The sequence below is a fragment of the Nannospalax galili genome, unplaced genomic scaffold (assembly GCF_000622305.1).
Source record: "Nannospalax galili isolate Female #2095 unplaced genomic scaffold, S.galili_v1.0 scaffold648, whole genome shotgun sequence".
Classification (NCBI taxonomy): Eukaryota; Metazoa; Chordata; class Mammalia; order Rodentia; family Spalacidae; genus Nannospalax; species Nannospalax galili.
The window spans coordinates 4,912,343-4,933,727 of NW_008360311.1; the positions used below are offsets into that span (position 1 = coordinate 4,912,343).

A 21,385-nucleotide genomic window follows, 5' to 3' on the forward strand; every position below is an offset into this window, starting at 1 on the left:
GTCTTTTTACCCTAGCTGCCTAGCCAATTCCTACCTCCTATTCTTATCACACCATCCTCTGAAGAGGTTACCCAAATTGCCAATAGGGAATCGGGACGCAGACCGCTCTGGCTTCTTCATGCTAAATAAAAATATATTTTTTAAAAAGAATATATGGGGCTGGAGAGATGGCTCAGCAGTTAAGAACACTGGCTGTTCTCGCAGAAGATTCGGGTTCAAATCCTAGCATCCACATGGCAGTTAACAACTGTCTGTAACTCCAGTTCCAGGGGATCTGACAGCGTCTTCTGTCCTCTGTGGGCATTGCACAACACGGGTGCGCTTACCTATATTCAGGCAATACACGCATACACATAAAATAATAAAATATTTTTAAAAAAGAATATATTCAGGGCTGGAGAGATGGCTCAGCAGCTAAGAGCACTGGCCGCTCTTGCATAGGACCTGGGCTCAGTTCCTAGCACCACATGGCAGCTCTAACTCCAGTTCCAGGGGATCCAATACCCTCTTTGGGCACCGCATGACATGGGTACACTTACATACATGTAAGCATAACACTCATACACATAAAAATAAAATCAAATCTATCTATCTATCTATCTATCTATCTATCATCTATCTATTTATCTATCAATCATCTATTATCTATATGTCTATCATCTATCTACCTTTCTTCCTATCTATCTATCTATCTGTCTATCTATCTATCTATCTCATCTGTAGGTTGAAAGAAAGACTGAGAAAAACATAGCCAAGCCTGGTGACTCATACCTGTGATACCAGCTCTTGGGAAACAGAGCCAAGAGGATTATCACAAGCTTGAGGACAACAGCCTGGTGTACATAGTGAGTTCCAGACCAACTGTGACTATGGAGTTGAGACCCTACCGAGAGGTGGCGGCAGCTGGCTTCAGAATTCTGACATGATGAGCTAGTAGAATTACGGATTACTTTTTCTGTGTTTTTTTACCCTGTGTCATATTGCTTTAGCAAAAAACAATGGCAGAGGTGTGCTTGTTGCACAAGTGGAAAGACCTGAGTTAGATCCCCAGGACTCATGCTAAAAAAAAAAGGAAAAAAAAAATCAGTTTTGATGGTGCACACTTGTAATCCCAGAGCTGGGGAAGACAGGAGGAGGCCTAGGTCTCACTGGCCAACCAGCCTAACCTGGTCAACAAGCCCCAGGTCCCAGTGAATGGGCCTGTCTCAAAATACAATGTGGGATGTGAGGGCCATCTGACTACGACATCTGTTACCCCACTGATTGCCAAGGTTGATTCGACTGATCTGGCTGGCTAGGCAGGTGTCCCTTCCTCTCTCAGTGCTCCACATCTCCACATGCACCCTCCCAAAGCTGTGCTCAGTCAAAGAGGACGACCTTGCCTGATAGAGGATGACCGGTCTTCAGTCAAGGGTATACAAGTAGCTGTGTTCCCCTGCTAGAACCTCTAAACAAGCTCTCAAAATACAGTGTGGATAGTACCTGAGAAATAACACCCAAGATTAACATCTGGCCTACACACATATGCACACCTACATGCACATGTACTCCCATACAAAGTTATAGTCTGTCCAGAAAAACAAAGATGTAACTCAGTTTGGTGGCTCATATCTGTAGTCCCAGCACTCAAAGATGATGAGGCAGGAGGATTACTGTAAGTTCCAGTCTAGCTGGGCTACAGAGTGAGGCCCTGTTGAAGTGCCATACAGCAGGGAACAGATGAGTTCAAGTAAAGCATCTTCTTTGACCATGGAAACAGCATTGGAAGAGTACTCTCAAGCTATTATATTGCATTGATTATATACTCGCTCTGAAAACACCCTACCCACAAGGTCTCACTGACTCAAAGAACTCACTATGTCTGTGTTTCGTACATACCTCCTGATTCAGCATCAGGAAGACAGTTTCTTGAGTGTTTTGCCACATAATGGAGTCAACAACTTCATCTCAAAGAAATAACTGTCTTTTGTTATAAATAAATTAAGCTGTAGGCCGTTTTTACTACATTAAGGTAGCCAGAATAACTGCTTATTTCAAGACAGAATTACTTTTAATTCACTTCAGGCTCTGCTGTGTGTTGAGTAAGATAGTTATTGAACTTGTTGGAGACTCACATGCAAACCTAACAGCACAAAGGGCCCAAAGTAGGAATGAACCCAATGTAATCAGGAATGGAAGGCTGAGCCTGAGGTGGTGGCCACACCTTTAATCCCAGTACTCAGGAGGCAGAGGCAGGTGGGTCTCTGTGAGATCGAGGCCAGCCTGGGCTACATAGTGAGTTCTAGGCCATCTGGGGCTCCAGGGAGACCGTGTCTTAAAACAAAATAGAAGGCTGGTGTGGAGAATGGCAAGGACAGGGTTGGGCAATTGGGCAGTCTCACAAGGGGCTTTGTGAGCTTTAGTTCTGTGCCATGGAGGATTTGAAGTGAGGAATGACAAGGTGAGATCTATATTTTGAAATGATCTTGGCCATGACAGAACAACAGGTTTTGGAGAGGCAGAGAGGGAAGACGAGGACTAGTCAGAAGGCTGGTGTGTCCACACAGAACTGGCGTGTCCACACAGAACTAAGTGGTGTGTCCACACAGAACTGGTGTGTCCACACAGAACTAAGTGTTGTGTCCACACAGAACTGACGGACCGGATCAGAGTGGCAGCAGGGCAAGTGAAGACAATGGTGGATTTGCATGTTTGTTGTGCATGTGGAGTCAATAGGATCGTCTAACTGATAAAAGTAATCAGTGCTACAATAATGTATTGGTAATTCTTCGTTCTCAAAGCAGATGTGAACACATCAGATTTCAGGATAGCCTCGGAATGGAGCTGAGATGAAAGTCAGCTTGTTTTACTCATTCGTACCAGTAGTCCACAGTAGGCCTCTGTGCTCACTCGATTATAAACTGTAAAGTAAGAACTATACCTGTATCCTTAGAACTTTCAGGCACATGAGATGTGGAAACCAGAGATATAATGAGCTTGATGCAGTTAATTTGGTTCCTAAAATGAATGCCTTAGCATCACACAAGTCTTTCAGCATATTCCTGAATTCGTTCACTTACTCCATCAACACTATTACCAGGCACAGTTTAGGCGATAGGGATTCTAAGGAGAACCACAATTCACAGGCTACACTGTCTGCGGCTGCTTGCAGCCAGGGTGTATGCCCTCTAGTTAGTGCGCTCCTTACTAGGCGCTCCTTACTTCTGTGATGTGCTTGATCACTGCTCTAAAAACTTGAAAAGTGTGATAGCCAGGTGTGGTTCCACACAGCTGTCATCCCAGCACTTGGGAAGCTGAGGCAGGACAAAGAGTGTGAGGCCAGTCTGGGCTGCATGCAAGTTCCAGGTCAGCCTGAGCAGTGAGACTGTATCTCACAAAACCAAAATTTGTTTTAAAAAAGTAATTATTTTGAAATATTTAGAATAAATCTTTCCTTTTGTCTCCCTGTTCTTTCTTGCCTCCCACCCTGACCCCTTTTCAGTAGCACATGCTAGAAGCACGTGGGCTTCAGAGCCTGACAGACTTGACTACTGTGTCTATGAGCTGTGGCACTCACTTGACTTTACCCAGTCTGTTTATAAATCATGAGCAGTTGCATTATAATGCATGAGCAGTGCATACACAGTGGCATTACCCCAAGCACAGGGCATGGGGTAAAGGGTCTTCAGTTAGAAACTCACAGTAGAACCATTATCTGTTAAGGAACTTGAGGCTTTATGGAGCAGCAAGACTAGAGCCGAGGTCAGCAACAGACCTGTAGAAAGCCTTAGCGTTACCGTTAGAGCTGCTGAAATGAGTGATGATGTCTGCTAGTAAAGCCTGTAATCTCAGTTACTCAGGAGACGGAGGCAGAAGGCTTGCAAATTCAAGGCCTATCTGGGCTGCAGAGTGAGTTCAAGGCCAGCCTGAACAACTTAGTGTGACAGAGTAGTTTGGGCATTTGGTAAGGAGGAGGCCTTGTCTGGCACTGTCAGCCAGTCAGCCGCCGTCAGCTTCCCTGGCTGTAGGCCCACACTCTTCATTAGGTCCTCCAGACAGGGTTATCTTCTTTGTCAAGTCTGCTCTATAGTTCTGAGGCCTTCATGTGCTCTTCCTCAGCCTCCACCTCCCCTTGCTCCACAACCATAAAGTCTCCCATTCTTGTGACATCTGTTTTCCTTTCCTTAGCTCTGTCTTATTCTGATTCTCCTCGATGGGAATACTTCACAATTTACATATCCTGAAAATAAAACCCACAAAATGGTTTTAAAAGTATCTGCAAGCAATTTTCTATATTTTTGTCTTTGCCTTAGAAGGGAACCATCTCAGGTCAAATTCTTTTTTTAAAATATTTTATTTATTATTTTTATTTTATGTGTATGTGTGTGTTGCCTGCATGTAGGTAAGTGCACCCATGTGCAGTTCCTTTGGAGGACAGAAGAGACTGTCGGATCCCCTAGAACTAGGGTTAGGACAGTTGTTAGCTGCCATGTGGGTGCTGGGATTAGAACCCAGGTCTTGTGCAAGAACAACCAGTGTTCTTAACCACTGAGCCATTTCTCCAGTGCCCCCCCCCCTTTTAAAAAATATTTTAAGGTCAAATTCTTAAATACAAAAGGTAATCTAATTAGTATATGGCTATCAATGTACACACTACTTCAGCACCTACCAGACAGGCTTGTGGTGTGCACTGGTTGTATTGTTGAACTCTTAGTACAAATCAAACAAGATTATAAAGACAAATCAGTGAAAAGAGAACAAAGGAAGGGATTATCACTATTATAAACTAATAAACTAGTTGGATTTAAGAGGAAAACAAAACAGTGCATTCGTCATGTGGAGACTCCCTCCTGGTGGCTTACTTCCTGTCAGCCACTTCCACCTGGCCTTCCAGGAAGGCCAAGCAGGACCTCTGCCAGGGAAGGCCTCCTAAGCAGAAGGCAGTATGTAAGTGGGAGCTTGTGTTCTTGTAACCTGAATAGGTGTGGGGTACTTCTACTTTAGATTTATAGGTAGAGCTACTCAAATTATAGGAAGATCAGAATTCCCTTCGTTGATTGGTTAACTGGATTAAATGGATGCAGAGTACCCACCTAGCATAGGCCTGACACATTACAGGTACTCCTGAAATATTATTCCAAATATTTCTGAATTAACAAATTCATTTCTTTTTCCTCCCAGGATTTGGATGTGGCTTTGCCTATTATCGAGAATTACAAGGATCGGTTGTTGGCAATTGGAGAGGTAAAGAGCCATTAGCTGATTAAAGGATGGCTAATCTGGATCTCTATGTGAAGATAACCTAGTTCAGTACTAGTGATTATACCTGACTTGGATGATTATGTTCACCCTGTTCAGCCTACTAAGAATTGGTTAATACTTCTTCAGTAAGCAAGGACACGAGAATGAATCAATAGAGAGCCCTGTCTTAGTGTATCTTAATGGAAGAAAACTGCTAACAGTATTTCTGAACACTTTGCCTTTACTTAAGTATGGCTATTGTTCTGGTGAGCTAAAAATCTATAGAGGGCCAACGAAATACTCAGCTAGTTTACTAGGGATTGCTACCAAGTTGGAAGTCCTAAGTTTGCTACACAAGACCTACACGGTGGACAGAGAGAGCTGACTCCCCCCAAGTTGTCCTCTGACTTCTAGATGCACACTGTGGCATGTATGTGCCCCCCCTCTGCTCCCCACCCCCAAATGTAATTTTTAAAATTAGAAAAATAAAACAGTCTGGACCCTTCCTAAGTAATTTTTAGATACTTCATACAGAACATCTTAATCATCATTACACCCCTCCTGTGAGGACCCTCCCATAGCTCCCCGTTAGGAGTTCATACATTCTGTCATTTGTGTTAGTCCTTTCATGTCACGTTAGTGTCCTCAGATGTCTCTCAGTGCAAGTTCATCCATTGAGGTCTAGTCAGCCTATCTAGAGTCCCTTCATGAAGATCAGCTCTTCCTCATCCAGCAGTAATGAACTGCCAATAGTTCTTCAACTAAGATTGGGGCCTGCTGTCCATTTCCACAGTTCTGTTGGGTTTCTGTCTGCTTAAGTTTGCATGGGTCTTGTGCATGCTGACACCATTGCTGTAGGTTCATATGAGAAGAGTCCCAGGAGCCTGAAGGACTCTTATTTGCATGTGGTCATGCACCTCCTCCCCAGCTTTTAAAATATTTCCACCCCTTTCACAATGGTCCCTGAGCCCTGGATGGGCGGATTTTAATATAGTTCTGTCCAAGGACCTACACTCTGTTTTGGCCATTTGTGACCTGTCTTCCTGGCCCCCTGTTCCATGAGGAAGCTTCATTGATGAGAACTGAAAGGTGCATTAGTGTTCTCTTCATCCCTTGTTCTGTGTTCCATAAGCCTTAGGTATAGAGGTTGCATTGTAGATGTGCCACTTAGGCTTGGGCAAGTCACAGATAATCTCTGTCATGGAGGTCTATAGTAATCTCTGTTGAAAAGGAAGTTAATTTGATGGGTGGTGACTGAGATACTTGTCTGTAAATTTAAGGATCCATATTTTGCACATAGTAATTACATTTGTCTAGGGATGTGACAGCCTTGGGGTTTTCTCTAAGATCTATGACCTCTCACCTATGTGTATTTGGCTATGTTTACAGTACCAGACATGAGTTTCTGCTCATTGAGTGGGCTTTAAGTCCAATTAGGTAGCTGTTGATTACCCCCAAGGTAAAAGAGCCATTACTGTACCAATGTTGTTTGCTATGGCAGTCATTGATGTGGTTTTAGGCTTTAAAGCTGGGTTTGGACCATTGATTGATGTTCTCCCTTACCAGTTTGTGTAGTGCTCAACAAAGCTATGAGAGCTGGCCTTCAGGGGAGGTGGCTTCCAGGTCAGTTCTAACTCCATTGCTCCAAATTCTGTGTCTGAAGTATGTCCTGTCTTCATCAAATAAGGTATTACCTTCAGATTCTGGGAGGCAGCCAAAGGCTGTGGCAATAGTCTGTGTAATTTTGGGAGTCTCTTGGACTACCCTGGACAACAACTCAAAGGAAAGTTTCTCCTGTCTGGCACTGTTTCTTGTTATGTAGCCTTCCTAAATAATTTTACAGCATACTTTAGAATTTGTAATTAAAGGAACATTAGATTATTTATAATGGTATTTTTATCATTTAGTATCTAGTAAAGATGACAGACAAGAAATGATGTAAATTCTGAATACTAATCAGAACACGTGCCCAGGCAGCATCAGTGGGAACAATCATCTGCCATCTGTGTGGTCCAGTGAGTGACCATGTGTGGCTTTTGAGCACATGAAATGTGACTGCCCCAAACTGAGACATGCATAAGTGCAAAACACAGTGGGTTTTAAGTTTCAGTGTCCCCACAAAGGAGTATAAAATAATTACACACAGGAATGCATAAAGTGTAGTATTAAAATTAATTATACCTATTTTTGTTAATAGTTTTTAAAGATTTTTTTTTAATTTCTGTGTGTGTGTGTGTGTGTGTGTGTGTACCTGCATGAGTTTATGTACACCATACATGTGCAGTATCCCTGGGAAGCCAAAGGAGGGTGTCAGATCCCCTGGAACTGGAGTTATAGGCCATTGTAAGCCACCTGACATGGGTGCTGGGACTCATACCCGGGTCCTCTGCAAGAGCAACAAGTGCTCCTAACCTCTGAGCCCTCCCTTGGCTAACACTTAATGTGGCTACTATAGAGTGTGACGTGTGTGTGTATGTGGCTACTATAGAGTGTGACGTGTGTGTGTATGTGGCCACTATAGAGTGTGACGTGTGTGTGTATGTGGCCACTATAGAGTGTGACGTGTGTGTGTATGTGGCTACTATAGAGTGTGACGTGTGTGTGTATGTGGCTACTATAGAGTGTGACGTGTGTGTGTATGTGGCTACTATAGAGTGTGACGTGTGTGTGTATGTGGCTCATGCTGGAGTTCTATTGAACAGCACTGATTTCATCATTTCTCTTTGGGGACTCATTAAGCCATAACTGTGATTTTTTTTTTTTTTTAATCTTCCTGTTACAGGTCGGGCTAGATTTTTCCCCCAGATTTGCGGGCACTGATGAGCAGAAGGAAGAGCAGAGACAAGTCCTGATCAGACAGGTCCAGTTAGCCAGAAGGCTGGGTTTGCCTTTGTAGGTCACTGTTTTTCTATGTTAACTATGGAGTAAATTAAATGTGGCCAGAGCTCTCTTGAGATGGAGCTCTACATCTCTTTTCTCTGAATTATTTTAATACAACAAAACAATACTCTGATATCTAAGCGTCTTAAAAGGAATTTTTTTGTTGTCAAACAGAAATGTCCACTCACGCTCAGCTGGAAGGCCGACCATCAGCCTCTTACGTGAACACGGTATTTGAGTTCCTGAGAGAAACGTGCCTAACATGCAAGTCTCACAATTCCAGTTCAGGCTCTCAAAGAACAAATCATGTTTCCATTTGATTTCTTAAAGAGACGGGAATGTAGCAAGGGTGGAGGTAGATAGCCTAGATGAGTCTCCAAGTCAGGCTGTGATTTCAAGGGTTTTGTGCAGTTTTGTATTAGGCTTGACCAAGAAAATGAACACTTGAAGCTCCAGTTTCTAAATCACTATATAAAGTACACGGTCACCTTCTCAGGATTTTCCTAAACATGTAACTTCTAGCATCCTTTTATTCTCTTTTTAAAATATTTTATTTATTTTTTTTATTTTATGTGTATGAGGGTATTGCCTGGATGTGTGCATGTGCACCCATACGTGTATTGTGCAGTTCCTGTGGAGGTCAGAAGAGGGTGTTAGAACCCTTGGAACTGAAGTTATGAATGGTTGTTAGCCACCATGTGGGTGCTGGAAACTGAACCTGGGTCCTTTGCAAGAACAACCAGTGCTCTTAACCACTGAGCCATCTCTCCAGCACCATCTTTTATTCTTTTTCAAAAAGTTTTTAAAGTACCCTCCATAATAAGAAATATACTTTCTTTTGAGATGCATATATATATATATATATGAAAAACTGGTAGAAGCTTAATAAGCAATATATATATTTATATACATATTTACACACAGGTATGTTTAGATCTATGGATTGTATACAAAAACAAATGTTGGTTGGTTGTGACCAACTAAAGTAATTTACAAACACTGGCAAACAAAGTAATATATTTGCACACATGGGGGAGGGGCGGGGGGAGAGAGAGAGAGAGAGAGAGAGAGAGGAGAGAAACTGAGACTGAATTGATTCTGTGAACCCAGGTCTTTAATATGTGCATTAGCTCTCCATTTTTTCTTCTGTGGTTCCTATTAGGAAAGCCAGTTTGCATAAAAACTTCCTATTAGGAGGATGTACAGAAAAAATTTGATGCTGTAGAAGGTTTAAATAATTGTTCTAAAAATTGCATTTCAATATTACTTAACCATTTTATTCTATAGATTAAGAACTTATTTTTATTCTCCTTTTGAACACTCTCCAAACTTTAGAAGCCATAGAATCTGACCTTTATAGCATGGTGACAAATATTTACTTAAAATTCAAATCTCTGTTGTTTAATGGGAAATTCTTTGTTGAGGAAACAAAATGCAACTCTGAATTTTTTTCTTTTTGGGGGAGGTGCTGACCAGGTATTACTGCATGCATTTGATGGTCGGCCATCTGTAGCCATGGAAGGAGTAAGAGCTGGGTACTTCTTCTCAATTCCCCCATCCATCATACGAAGTGGACAGGTAAAGCCCTTAATTAATGCTTATTCAACACTTTGTAAGGTAGAACTTAAAACATAAGCTTTTCTAGTTACATTTCAAAAATTAATCTTAGTTCTCTATTCCTACATACAAAAACTGAACTCAAAATTGGATCAGAGAGGGACTAGAGAGGTGGCTCAGCAGTTAAGAGCACTTGGCTGCTCTTGCAGAGGACCCAGGTTTGGTTCCCTGCACCCCGCACCCATATGGCAGCTAACAACTGTCCTTAACTCCAGTCCTAGGGGATATGACAACCTCTTCTGGTCTCTGCGGGTGTGTGCGCGCACGCACACACACACACACACACACACACACACACACACACTACAAATGAAACAAATCTTTAAAGAAGAGTGGATCAGAGACCTAAATGTAAGAGCCAATTTTTTTTTATGTGTATGAGTGTACTGCCTGCACGTGTGTAAGTACACCCATGTAGTGCAATTCAAGAGGGGGTCAGGAGAGGGTGTCAGATCCCCTGGAACTGGAGTTACAGATGGTGGTTAGCCACCATGTGTGTACTGGGAATCAAACCTGGGTCCACTGCAAGAGCAGCCAGTGCTCTTTACCATTGAGCCATCTCTCTGGCCCTAAGAGCCAAAGTTTTTTTTTTGTTTGTTTGTTTTTTTCTGGTCTTTTTGAGACATGGTCTCCCTGTAGCTCCAGCTGCCTGGAACTCTGTAGACCAGGCTGGCCTTGAACTCACAGAGGGTCTGCCTGTCTCTGCCTCCTGAGTGCTGGGATTAAAGGTGTGCGCCACCAGGCCCGACTGTCAGAAAGAAATGGGTGTAAATTTTTTGATGCTGGATCAGGCGGTGGTTTCCTGGAGATGATGCCAAAAGCACAAGCAATGAAAGACAGATACTGACTGCTCTTGCAGAGGACCCGGGTTCAATTCCCAGCACCCATATGGTGGCTACAAACCGTCCTTAACTCCAGTTCCAGGGGAATCTGAAGCCCTCTTCTGACCTCCGCAGCATTGCATGACACGGGTGCACTCACATACATGCAGGCAATACACTCATACACACACACACACACACACACACACACACACAGAAAAAAACACAACAACCTGGTTGAGAAGTGGGCAACAGATTTAAATAGGCACTAGAGGAAGCATGTACATGGTCAGTACGTCACAGAAGGTGCCAGCAGCACTTTCCTCTAGAAAATGCAAAGCACCACAAGACACCACCTCCCCTCTGAGTCTGGAAGCTCCTCAGAACTTCAACCTAGAATTACTGTGTTACCCACCCTTCCACCCTAGGAAGATACCCAAGGAAGGGGGGGAGCATGCCCATAAGGACACTGGTGTGTGGGTGCTGACAGCAGCCTTATTCCTAACAGCCGAAGAATAGAAACAACCTGAGAAGTGCATCTGCTGATGGAAACAGTCTGCTTTACCCATACAGTGGAGTATTAGCCAGATGGAGGGATGAACTCTTGAATCATGCCACAACATGGATGAACCTAGATCATGTTGGGAGAAAATAGCCAGACACAGAAGACCACAGATTGTGTGGTTCCATTTATAGGACATACCCAGGCCAGGCAAATCTATAGAGACAGAAAGTGGGTTAGTGGTTGCCAGGGATTGGAAGGACAAATGGGAAGTGACTGCTAATGGGTTTGGGGTGATAGTGTTTTAGGAGTGGTATTTGATGATGGCACAGGCTTGTATATGTAGTAAAAACCACTGAATTATATATGTTGTTAGGGTTTGAGAATCAAGAATAATTCCCACAGATACCCAAAAAGATTATACAAAAAGTTTATACAAGAATTTAAAGTTAAAAAAAAAAAGACAACAACCAAATGGCAGCTGGCCAGGCACAGACTTCACGAGCCAAAGATGGAGTCTGGCCCCGAACAATAGCAGGCAGGAGCTTTTATTGGGGCACTCCACAGAAACCCGCGCGCGCCAAGCATTTTTTAAAATAATTGGATCTTCCCATATCCTGTGTACGGGGGAAGTCTTGATCGGTAGGGGCTATCTTCAGGACATTGGAATGTGCTGACTGATATCTTTTAGAGCCAGAAGTTACCTTATAAGGCTTTTACATGTACAATATGCCTGAGCTTGTCTGGGCTTGTCTAAAGAAGCTAGCCAAAATGGAGTCAGAGCATTCTGGCTCTTCATGTGTCATATGTAGTTATATATGTGCTCACATATGTATATTTTTTCAATGTTAAGAATCGAATCCAAGGCTTCATGCATGTTAGGCAGGCGCTCTACCACTGAACTACACCCTCAACTTGATTTGTGTATATTTAAAACATGACTATTATGGCATGTGAAATATAGTTCAAAATATTTAAAAGAATCCTAGGTAACTTACCATATTTGATTAATTTTAATACACTCATTTTTTTCATCTTCTTTGTGAGATTAGAATTCAGGTTACAGTCACTGATGCCCTCAATTCTGTGAAACACAGTTCTCTATCATTTTTTAAAAAACTAATGCAGCCAGACGTGGTGGTGCACACTTTTAATCCCAGCACTCGGGAGGCAGAGGCAGGTGGATCTCGTTGAGTTCAAGGCCAGCCTGGTCTACATAGCAAGTTCCAGGAGTTCCAGGACAGCTGGGGCTACAGGAGACCCTGTGTCACACACACACACACACACACACACACACACACACACACACAAACCTAATGTAAAGAATGCACAATTGAAGTCTAGCCAAAAATTTTTAAAATTTTTTAAAATTTTATTTTATGTGTCTAACTGTATTGCCTGCTTGTATGTAAGTGCACTTGTGTTGTGCAATGCCTACATAGGTCAGAAGGTGTCAGATCCCCTGGAACTGGAGTTACAGATGGTTGTTAGCTGCCATATGGGCATTGGAAATCAAACCCAGGTCCTCTGCAAGAGCAGTCAGTGCTCTTAACCACTGAGCCATCTCTCCAGCCCCCAACCAAAGAAAAATTTAAGTCTCTTTATCATCAGTTGTCTTTTTGTTGACTTGTGGGGGCTGTCTTACTTTTGCTTGGTTACTATTTGGTTCACTGGAAGCTTCAGAAAAATCTTGGCAATGTTTCTGTTTGAACATGGCTGTCAAGGGCGGATCTGTGAGTGCACAGCCGCCACCTGGGCAGTGCTGGCCACAGACTTAAGGTGGATTTTAGATTCTTGCAGAATAAGATGATTTGCATGTCAGGTTAATGCTCCTTTTTATCTCTATTTTCTCGTGTTTTAAACTTACTCTCTTTTCTCTAAGAAGCAGAAACTTGTGAAACAGTTGCCTTTGACTTCTATCTGCTTAGAAACAGATTCACCTGCACTAGGACCAGAAAAACAGGTAAATGATTTTCTAGTTTGTACATCATATAGATTGTATCTTTCATCTGCACCGTTTTTGGTTTAGTTGTGACTCGTTATAGTATAAATGTGGCTTGAATGAAAATGTCCCCCATAGGCTCCAAGTATTGGGACATTCTGTCCCCAGTTGGTGGTGCTGTTTTGGGAGGTCTTAGAAGGCTGTCCTGCAGGTAGTACATCACGGGGTGGGCTTAGAGAGTTCTTAAGCTTTGTGGAATCTTGAGTTGCTCTCTTGTTTCCTGTGCCTGCTTGAAGATATGAGAGTTTAACTTCTGCTGCTCCTGCTCCAGCCACCTCCAGCCACCATGCTCCCCCCCACCCCCGCCATGACAGACTGTAATTCCCCTGGAACCGTAAGCTCAAGTAAACTCTTCCTTCTATAAGTTGCTTTGGTCAGTGTTTCTATCACAGCAACAGAAAAGTGACTAATACAATAGCTGTAATAGAATTCTAATGTTGAGAGTTCATTTAACTTCAAGTTCCTTTCTAAATAATGCTGTTGCTCCAGAGAACATGATTTGATTGGGGGCATGCCTTCTTTTTTATATTTTATTATTATTATTTTTTTATTTTTTAATGGTTTTATTACTTATCCCAATTAGAGGTAATAATTTGGTACCCATTTCAGTGCTTTGATGACAAATTTAGAATTATTTGAACATACTGACATAGAAAGCACGTATTTAGTCTAATAATTGGTTCTTTTTAACATTTAGCAAATAATAAAGCATGTACTTTTTTTTTTAATTAGAAGAAGCATTTCATTACAACAGCATTAACCTATTCAGTAACATTTTTCTGAGCTAGGGTACATCTCTTCCAAATAAAAACCTAAATGTTTCTACCCTTTCTCCTCACCAAGCTGAGGCAGATGGGAAGAACTATTTGCTCCCTGAGCCTAGAGAGGTGGGGTGACTAAAGGCTCAGACACTATACACTAGTCTGGGGGAAACCTGAGAGTTACCGGACAGGGTTGAAGAGATACAAGGACATCAAGAACTGCCACAGTTTCAACATGATCATTGTGAATGATGGGGGTGGGGAGGCAGAGGAGAACCTTGAAAGGACTGCAATTTGCTATGAGCTTTTAAGGAAGGGCAGGGTTTATAAGCAAAACAGAGCCAGCATATCCCTGGCAGAGGGCACTAAAAGAGCAGAAAGGGCCTGGGACTGGAGAAGTTTGAAGACCATACTGACCTGATCCAATAAGACAAAGGATGTGAGGCAAGCCCAGGTAAGAATATGGAGTAAGACCAAAGGTGCCCCCCACCACCAGTTATTATTAAATTTCTTATTTGTCTGTGTGCCCTTGCCATAGTGCATGTGTGAGGGTCAGAGGACAATGTTTGAAGTTGGTTCTTTCTAACATGAGTTGCAGAGATTGAAGTCAGATTAAGGTTTGGTGGCAAGCACCTCTACCTGCTAAACCATCTTGCCAGCCCAGGTTTTAAAAGGCAGACAGTGGACTCTGGCAAAAGGAGCTATTGCAGGTTCTAGAGACATGACCCAATGAGTGGGAAACAGAAATAAGAGTGGCCAGCAAAATAGCTCAGTGAGTAAAGGAGGTTGTGACAACCCTAATAACCTGAGTTGGATCTCCAAGACCCACACAGTAGAAGGAGAGAACTAACTGGAGAAAATTGTTCTGTCTTCCACACGTGCACACACACACACACACACACACACACACACACACACACTTTTAAAACAGCAACAAAAAAGAAGCAAGGGTAACCAAGATGGCTCAGCAGGTGAAAGTGCTTGCTACCAAGCCTGACAATCAGAGTTTGATCTCTGAGACACACATGGTGGAAGGAGAGAATTGACTCATGCATGTGTCCTCTGACCTCTACATGCACACCATGCATGGCATGGATGCTCTTTCCCCAAATAAATATTTTTATTATTATTTTTATTATGTGTATGAGTGTATTGCCTGCATGTGTGTAAGTGCACCTGTGTTATGCAATGCCTGGGGAGGTCAGAAGAGGGCATCGGATCCCCTGGAACTGGAGTTAGGGACAGTTAGGTGCCAGATGGGTGCTGGGAATTGAACCCAGGTCCTTTGCAAGAGCAACCTGTGCTCTTAACTGCTGAGCCACTTTTTTGATCTTTTTGAGGTCCTCCTGTAGCCCCGGCTGGCCTGGAACTTGTCTGCCTCTGCCTCCCGTGTGCTGGGATTAAAGGAGTGAGCCACCACATCTGGCTATTACTGTTACATCTTGATGTGTAATTTAATGTGTAATCAGATCTGAGTCTCCATGCCCACACTTGGAAGAGGTTCAGGAGCAGCTGAGCAGCTGAGTGTGGTGGTCACTCCTGTAATCCCAGCACTTGAGAGGTGGAGCCAGGACAACTTCTACAAGTTTGAGACCAGTCTGGATAATTGTCTGGTCTGATAGTGAGTTGCAGTCCAGACTGAGCTATAGAACAAGATCTTATCTTAAAATAAAAGACAAAACAAAACAGAGGTACAGAAGCAGTGAAGATTGTTGTGTGATTATTATTGCAATGTGAGTTGTGTTCATGTTCAATTTGTGTTGATTTTTATAAATCAGCTTCTATAAGAATGTAAAAGATGAAGCAATGAGAACTTGGATGACCCTAACCTGCGTCTTTGCTTTGGGCAGAAGACCTCCGGAGTGGTGACTAGGACTGCCTTCCTGGCCCTTGTCCGGTGCAAAGAAAGAAACTACCATTTTTATCACTAAATAGGAATAAATGTGAATGCTATTGTAACTCAGTTTTCTATTTATATTTAGTTGGTTTGACAAAAGCTGAGTTTGTGGCAAGGTTCCACCATAAGTATATATTGAATAAATGATTATTAGATATACTTTTTGTTAAAAAATGTTTGTTCTAGAAAATTAAGAAACACAGAAGATCCTAAAGGAAAAAAATTATACCATTTACCTGCCCCGCTCCCCCAGAGGTGACCTCTCCAATACAGGAGCTGTGAGCCCAAATTCTGAAGTGAGGTGCTGGGTGGAACGGTATGGGGCTGTTTATAGCTTCTCAGGATTCCACCTGACCTGTGAACAGGTCTACCGATAGTACCTATCTCACAGTTATTTACAGGTTAAATGAGATAGTCTATGAAGGGAACAAATTTACCTATGAAAAAGCACTAGCTTCAAGCTCTTGTGCCCTTCCAGACTGTGTTCTAGCCACATATGGGTTCACATATATATGTTCTCCTTAAAATACGATTAGCCTGAACATATTATTTTATACCTTGCTTTTATTAATATACATTAATAAATATACTCTTCCTCAAAGTGCTTAATAACTACATAATATTCCAGGGTAAAAACTTGTTACAAGTCATTTATATTGTTTTGGGGGTTTTTTGTTGTTTTATTTTCTAAGACAAGATCTCTTGTAGCCCAGGCTGGCCTCATACTCAGTATATAACTGAGCCTGGCCTTGCCTCCTTATCATCCTGCCTCTCCTCCCAAGTTCCCTACCATGCCTGTGTATTTTAAACAGTATGAACAGCTCTGAACGTGAAACCCTGTCATACTTCTCATTTCGTAAGGCTACATTACCAGAAGTTTTTTTGCATTAATTTATTCCCCTGAATATTTTTGTCTCAAGTAGCTGCTTACTTATAATTACAGCAATGATGTTTTTTCATTTAATCTCAATGCTATTGATTGCAGGCGTAACGTTATTTTATGATTAAGAAAGAACAAACACTACCAGGTACAGGACACACCACTGAGAAGTGCATATTGATTATGGGGGTATTAAAGTCAGGAGTGCTCCCGAGAACTGGTGGGTTTGCAGAGCCTGAGGGAGCTAGGCTTTCTCCACCTCGTAGAATTTAACCACATTGGGCAGGCACTGAGGAGCTAGGCAGCAAGGGGGTGACCTTACCGTGCACTCACTGAAGCAAAAAAACAAGGGCTAGTTAATCCTTTAGGCAGGCTACTCTCCCAGGTTCCCTGTGTGCAGACTACTTCACGTGTGGGGCGCTTAGGACTTCAGCTGTAAGTACCTTTGGTTCTCCTTGAGGAGCAACACAGACTGAGTCAGCACTGTAGCCACACCCAGCCAAGTGCACCCCCCTAAAAAGAGTTAATAAAGTCAGTTCTTTAGGATCGGGACAGCGCTCCTCCTTTGTGTGCCAGCTCGTGTTCTTGTCTTTACTACAGTCTCCAAGGACCCGAGTGCCACATTTGAACTGGGGTCTGCTTTGTTCTTTCAGACACGGAATGAGCCCTGCAACATTGCCATTTCAGCAGAATATATTGCCCAAGTGAAAGGGATCCCAGTGGAAGAAGTCATAGAAGTGACGACAGAGAACGTGTTGAAACTGTTTCCCAGGCTTCGGTGCCTGCTCCAGAAAGAGCTTCAAACCACCCGCTGCAAAACCTAGTCACCTACAGGGGCAGTACTTAGGAAAAGCAAATGTTTAGATTAAGGATCTGAAGAAGTTGTTTTATAGGGATAGCAGTTACAGTTTTAAAGAAAATTTTTTCCCTCCCTCCCTCCCTCCCCGGCTTTGCTGTAGCCCAGCTGGCCTGGAGTTCACTATGTAGACCAAGCTGGCTTCATTCTCACAGAGATTGGCCTTCCTCTACCTCCCAAGGGCTGGGATTAAAGGCGTGTACTACCACTCTGGACTGGAAATATTCTAAAAGCAAAATTTGACTTGGATCCTGAAACCCTGGGCTTGCTCTAACTCTAAGCTTGGCTACTCCCAATTAGTCAAGTCCTGGAGGAGCCTTGCTGTTTCTTATCTCATGCCAAGCAGGGCACCAGACATCTGAAGGCAGCGCTTGTGGGCAGGGCCTCCCCCTAGTAGGACAGGTCCATTCCTGTGGAGACAGGAGTGGGCCAAAGGCTCATTCCTCAGCACTGTTTCACCAGTGAAGATCTGACTCAGATCCTCATGCTTGTGAAGCAAGCACGTCACCGACTGAGCCATCTCTCCAGGTCCCTATAGTGCTTCTTAAACCTCATTGTCTATTAAGTCATCTAAAGATATTAGAGTCTGGTGTAGAGGGTCTGTATTTCCAAAGATGCTCAGATGCTGCTGGCATTGCTGGTCCTTGAACCACAGCAAGACAAGAGCGAGGGCTTGAATTGATGAGAAGGAAAAGAAACTGGTCAGGCAGTTTAGGGGCACAATTCTTTTTGATAACCAGCTTGGTCCTGGCCAGACCTGGAATGTCCTTAGGTCCATTGGTTGTTCTGTCCTGATTGGGAGCCGGAAATACCAAAAATGTTTAGAGGTTCTGTTTTGTGCTCTAGTTTCTTGTTTTTATCTCTTTTCTCCATTTACACAGCAACTTGAATGAGCATGCTGGGAAGCCGTGCATGATCAGGTGCTTCATTGGCCCTTGAACCTGGACCTGAAACTCCCCAAGAGAGTTCATGGATACCTTGTCAGTGGGATGGCTGCACTACCAGCTCACCTCCATGTCCCAACCCAGTGGAGCCTTGACCCCTGGTGGCAGCCTATCCCTGGGACCTGCTCTTGCTTCCTTTCTCTTAAGCTCTCAGCTATAATAAAACTCTTTTCTGAAAGCCACTCTTCCATTGTCCAAGAAACTCATTCTTTGAGTTTGAGTCAGAGGACCTGGAAGCCACTGGCCTAGGGTGGCTTTGGTGGCATCCTAGCTCCTAGAGTTGTCTACTTGAGGAGAAAGCCACTGCCACACTCAAGAACCCCTTGCTTCCCCCCCTTTTCACAATGAGCTTATGATCGTCCATGACTTTTTATCTTTGCGTACTTAGTAATAAATGTGTGGATGGCTGAGTTCAGTATACTTCAGAGGTAGTGTCAGCGTGCCTCTATGGACATGACCTCCTAGTTGGGGTGTGCAGGGTGGGGAGGGGCTAGATGTAAGGTGAACAGGGAAGCAGCCTTTGGGCAGGAGGACAGCAGTTGTGAGAGCACTGAGACCAGAAAGACATTTTTTTCCTTTTAAAAAGACTAGGTTTCTTACTGTGCTGCTCAGGCTGGTCCCAAGCTGTTAGGCCTAGCTTGTTAAGGCTACCAGAGTAGCTCAGGCTCCAAATCTAAACAACTCCAGACTGTGCTCTGTAAGCCTCTCATTCTCAGAGAGAGAGGAGCCCACAAAGGAGCATAATGTGAGAGCTTTTTCAGCAAAACCTCCCAGGGGAAGGTAGTTTCTGGTCTCTACTCCTAAGTGGAGTCTCTTCCTCCCACCATGGAAAAGTGTAGATTGGGGTAAGGGCTTTATGCCTGAGTATGCTCCCCCTGCCTACCCACAACCCCTTCATGCTGGGAGTCACAGCCCAGCCCTTGTGTTGACCTAAGCCCTTCCTGTTTAGAATCCTATTTAGATGTCAAGATCTGCTTAGTTCTGCTTGGCTTCTGGTTCTGTCAGTCCATCTCTTTGGAAATTGCAGTGCCAGAAAAGGGCAGAGACTTGCAGGAGCTTCTTGGGGAAGAGACATCGGCTGTCTGGCTACAATGACAACAGTGTCACCCTGAAGGCTCTGGAGCACGAGGGATACAGCAAGAAACCTTTCTGTGTGCATTAATGGGCTGGACTGGCCTCTTGCCTGCAGATGGCCCTGCAGGAAGCCAGGACAAAAAATGTCTGCCCCCAACTATTGACTAAAGGAATACATCACAGCAGATGTGAAACTCCTGGGAGGAGGTGGAGGGTAGCTGGACTTCTCCGTTTCATGTAGGGTCAGAGTCCAAAGTATATACTGTGATTTCTAAGTTTCTGGAGTTATCATGAGGCTGCTTAGGGTACATAGAGCAGGACAAAGTAGAAATGTTTAAAGTGGAGGGGTGAGGGACAGCATTCAGAAGGAGGTGGCATTCAAATGACATACAAGGTGAAGAAGTGTGGGGAAGGAAGGGTAAGAGACAGAGTTCAGAGAGCCTCAACCAGTTCTGCAAAGGCAGAGGTGCACCTATGGGTAGAGATAGAGTCAGGTGGAGACAGGAGGTTGAGGGGTGTGATTGTGTTGTGTATAGCCTCACATTCCTTGCCCTGAGCTCATTTCTATAACATCTGATAGCATCCTAAAGACTCCTATGCTTTATGATCTCTAACAGGCCATAAGCTCTCTAGGTCTGGTCTCGTTTCTGCCCAGTCAGGGAGCAAAAACTCCCTGACATTTCAGAAAGCAGAGATAAGGTCTCCCTCTGGAGCAGAGGTTGGCCTCATTACTCCATACAATAAAGATAATGTCTCCTTTCAGGCAAAGGTTGGGTGACTTAGACTCAGCAAAGATCCTCAGCTGTGAGCCTCAAACCTTGTATGTGGCATCTGGTGGTTCCCATGGCCTTGGGGTCCTGAAGCAGGGAGCCAGTGAGCAAGAGAGCCAGCTAGAGCCTGAGTTCTTTGGTTGTGAACCAAGAGTCTCATCTCTTCTATGAGTGCCCATGAAAGTGGCAGTCTGCCCACCAAGGATCTTCAGACTAGGTATTCACTGTGTGGAAAGTGAAAACTTAGCTCTAGTTCTATTGTGTTACATGCTCCCCATTCTGAGACAGGGTCCTGCTATTTGGCCAGGACTATCCTCCTATGTGCTGGGATTACAGGCATGTACCACCATATCAGGCCAATTTCTTTTACAATACTTCTAAACAATTCACAGACATTGAAAAAGGATCGAAGAGTTTGTTTCTGGAGATGCACTTTATCCAAAAATGGCATTATCTGAAAAACAGAAACATATATTTATATAATATATCTGAGTTTTCAGTATAACCTGGAAGACAGAGAGGATGGGCAGTGTTTCCCTTGTTTCTGTTTGGAAGTTAGGGATTAAACTAATCCTTGCATATTCCAGGCAAGTGTTCTACCACCATGCTATACCACAGTCTATATATTTAACAGGCACAGAAGTTAAGGTATAGAGACACCAATAACCAGAAGCACAGGATCAGGTAATGGCAAAAACAGCTTGAGCCTGAGTCTTCTGCTCTTCAGTCTTTATATTTACGTGGCACTGCCTCTTGGCCTCCACATCTCCCAAGTAAAGAGAGAGCCTGAGGAATCTTTGGTGGAGAAAATTCCTTTCCTGCTCTTCACATCACTACTGACAGAAAGAAGCAAAGGGCAGCCTCAGGATTCTGAGTGTTCTTAGCAAAACCCTAACATCCCTTCCACTCAACACTCATAGAGTCCTGGTATGGTTGGATCTGGAATGTTCTCACATGCCATGTCTTAAATGTTGGATCCTCAGGGTGCTATAACTTTGAGACAGGGCCTAGTGGGAGGTCACCAGGTCACAGGTGGTGTACTCTTACACAATTCTAGGGCCCTTGTCCTCCCATGTCTCTTCTGCTCACCATACTCTCCCCTGCATTGCCAACTGGCATCCTCACCAGAGACCTAAAAGCTATAGCTCTGCCTGGTCATGG

At 43.5% G+C, this 21,385-nt stretch overlaps 1 protein-coding gene across 4 annotated transcripts in view; it reads left to right on the top strand.

Annotated features, from left to right (window-relative positions):
• Nucleotides 1–18,562, top strand: part of Tatdn3 (TatD DNase domain containing 3) — a 25,668-nt gene extending 7,106 nt beyond the window's left edge. For 2 of the 4 annotated variants that reach the window (XM_008824838.3, XM_008824836.3), the window contains 6 exons: nucleotides 5,161–5,223; nucleotides 8,003–8,112; nucleotides 8,275–8,330; nucleotides 9,566–9,678; nucleotides 12,923–13,003; nucleotides 17,234–18,562. In XM_008824838.3, the coding sequence (XP_008823060.1) occupies nucleotides 5,161–5,223; nucleotides 8,003–8,112; nucleotides 8,275–8,330; nucleotides 9,566–9,678; nucleotides 12,923–13,003; nucleotides 17,234–17,404 (594 nt within the window). In that variant the 3' untranslated portion in view covers nucleotides 17,405–18,562. The remainder of the gene's footprint in view (nucleotides 1–5,160; nucleotides 5,224–8,002; nucleotides 8,113–8,274; nucleotides 8,331–9,565; nucleotides 9,679–12,922; nucleotides 13,004–17,233) is intronic. The other 2 variants (XM_008824839.3, XM_008824837.3) reach the window with 2 other exon arrangements.
• Nucleotides 18,563–21,385: the final 2,823 nt, after the last annotated feature.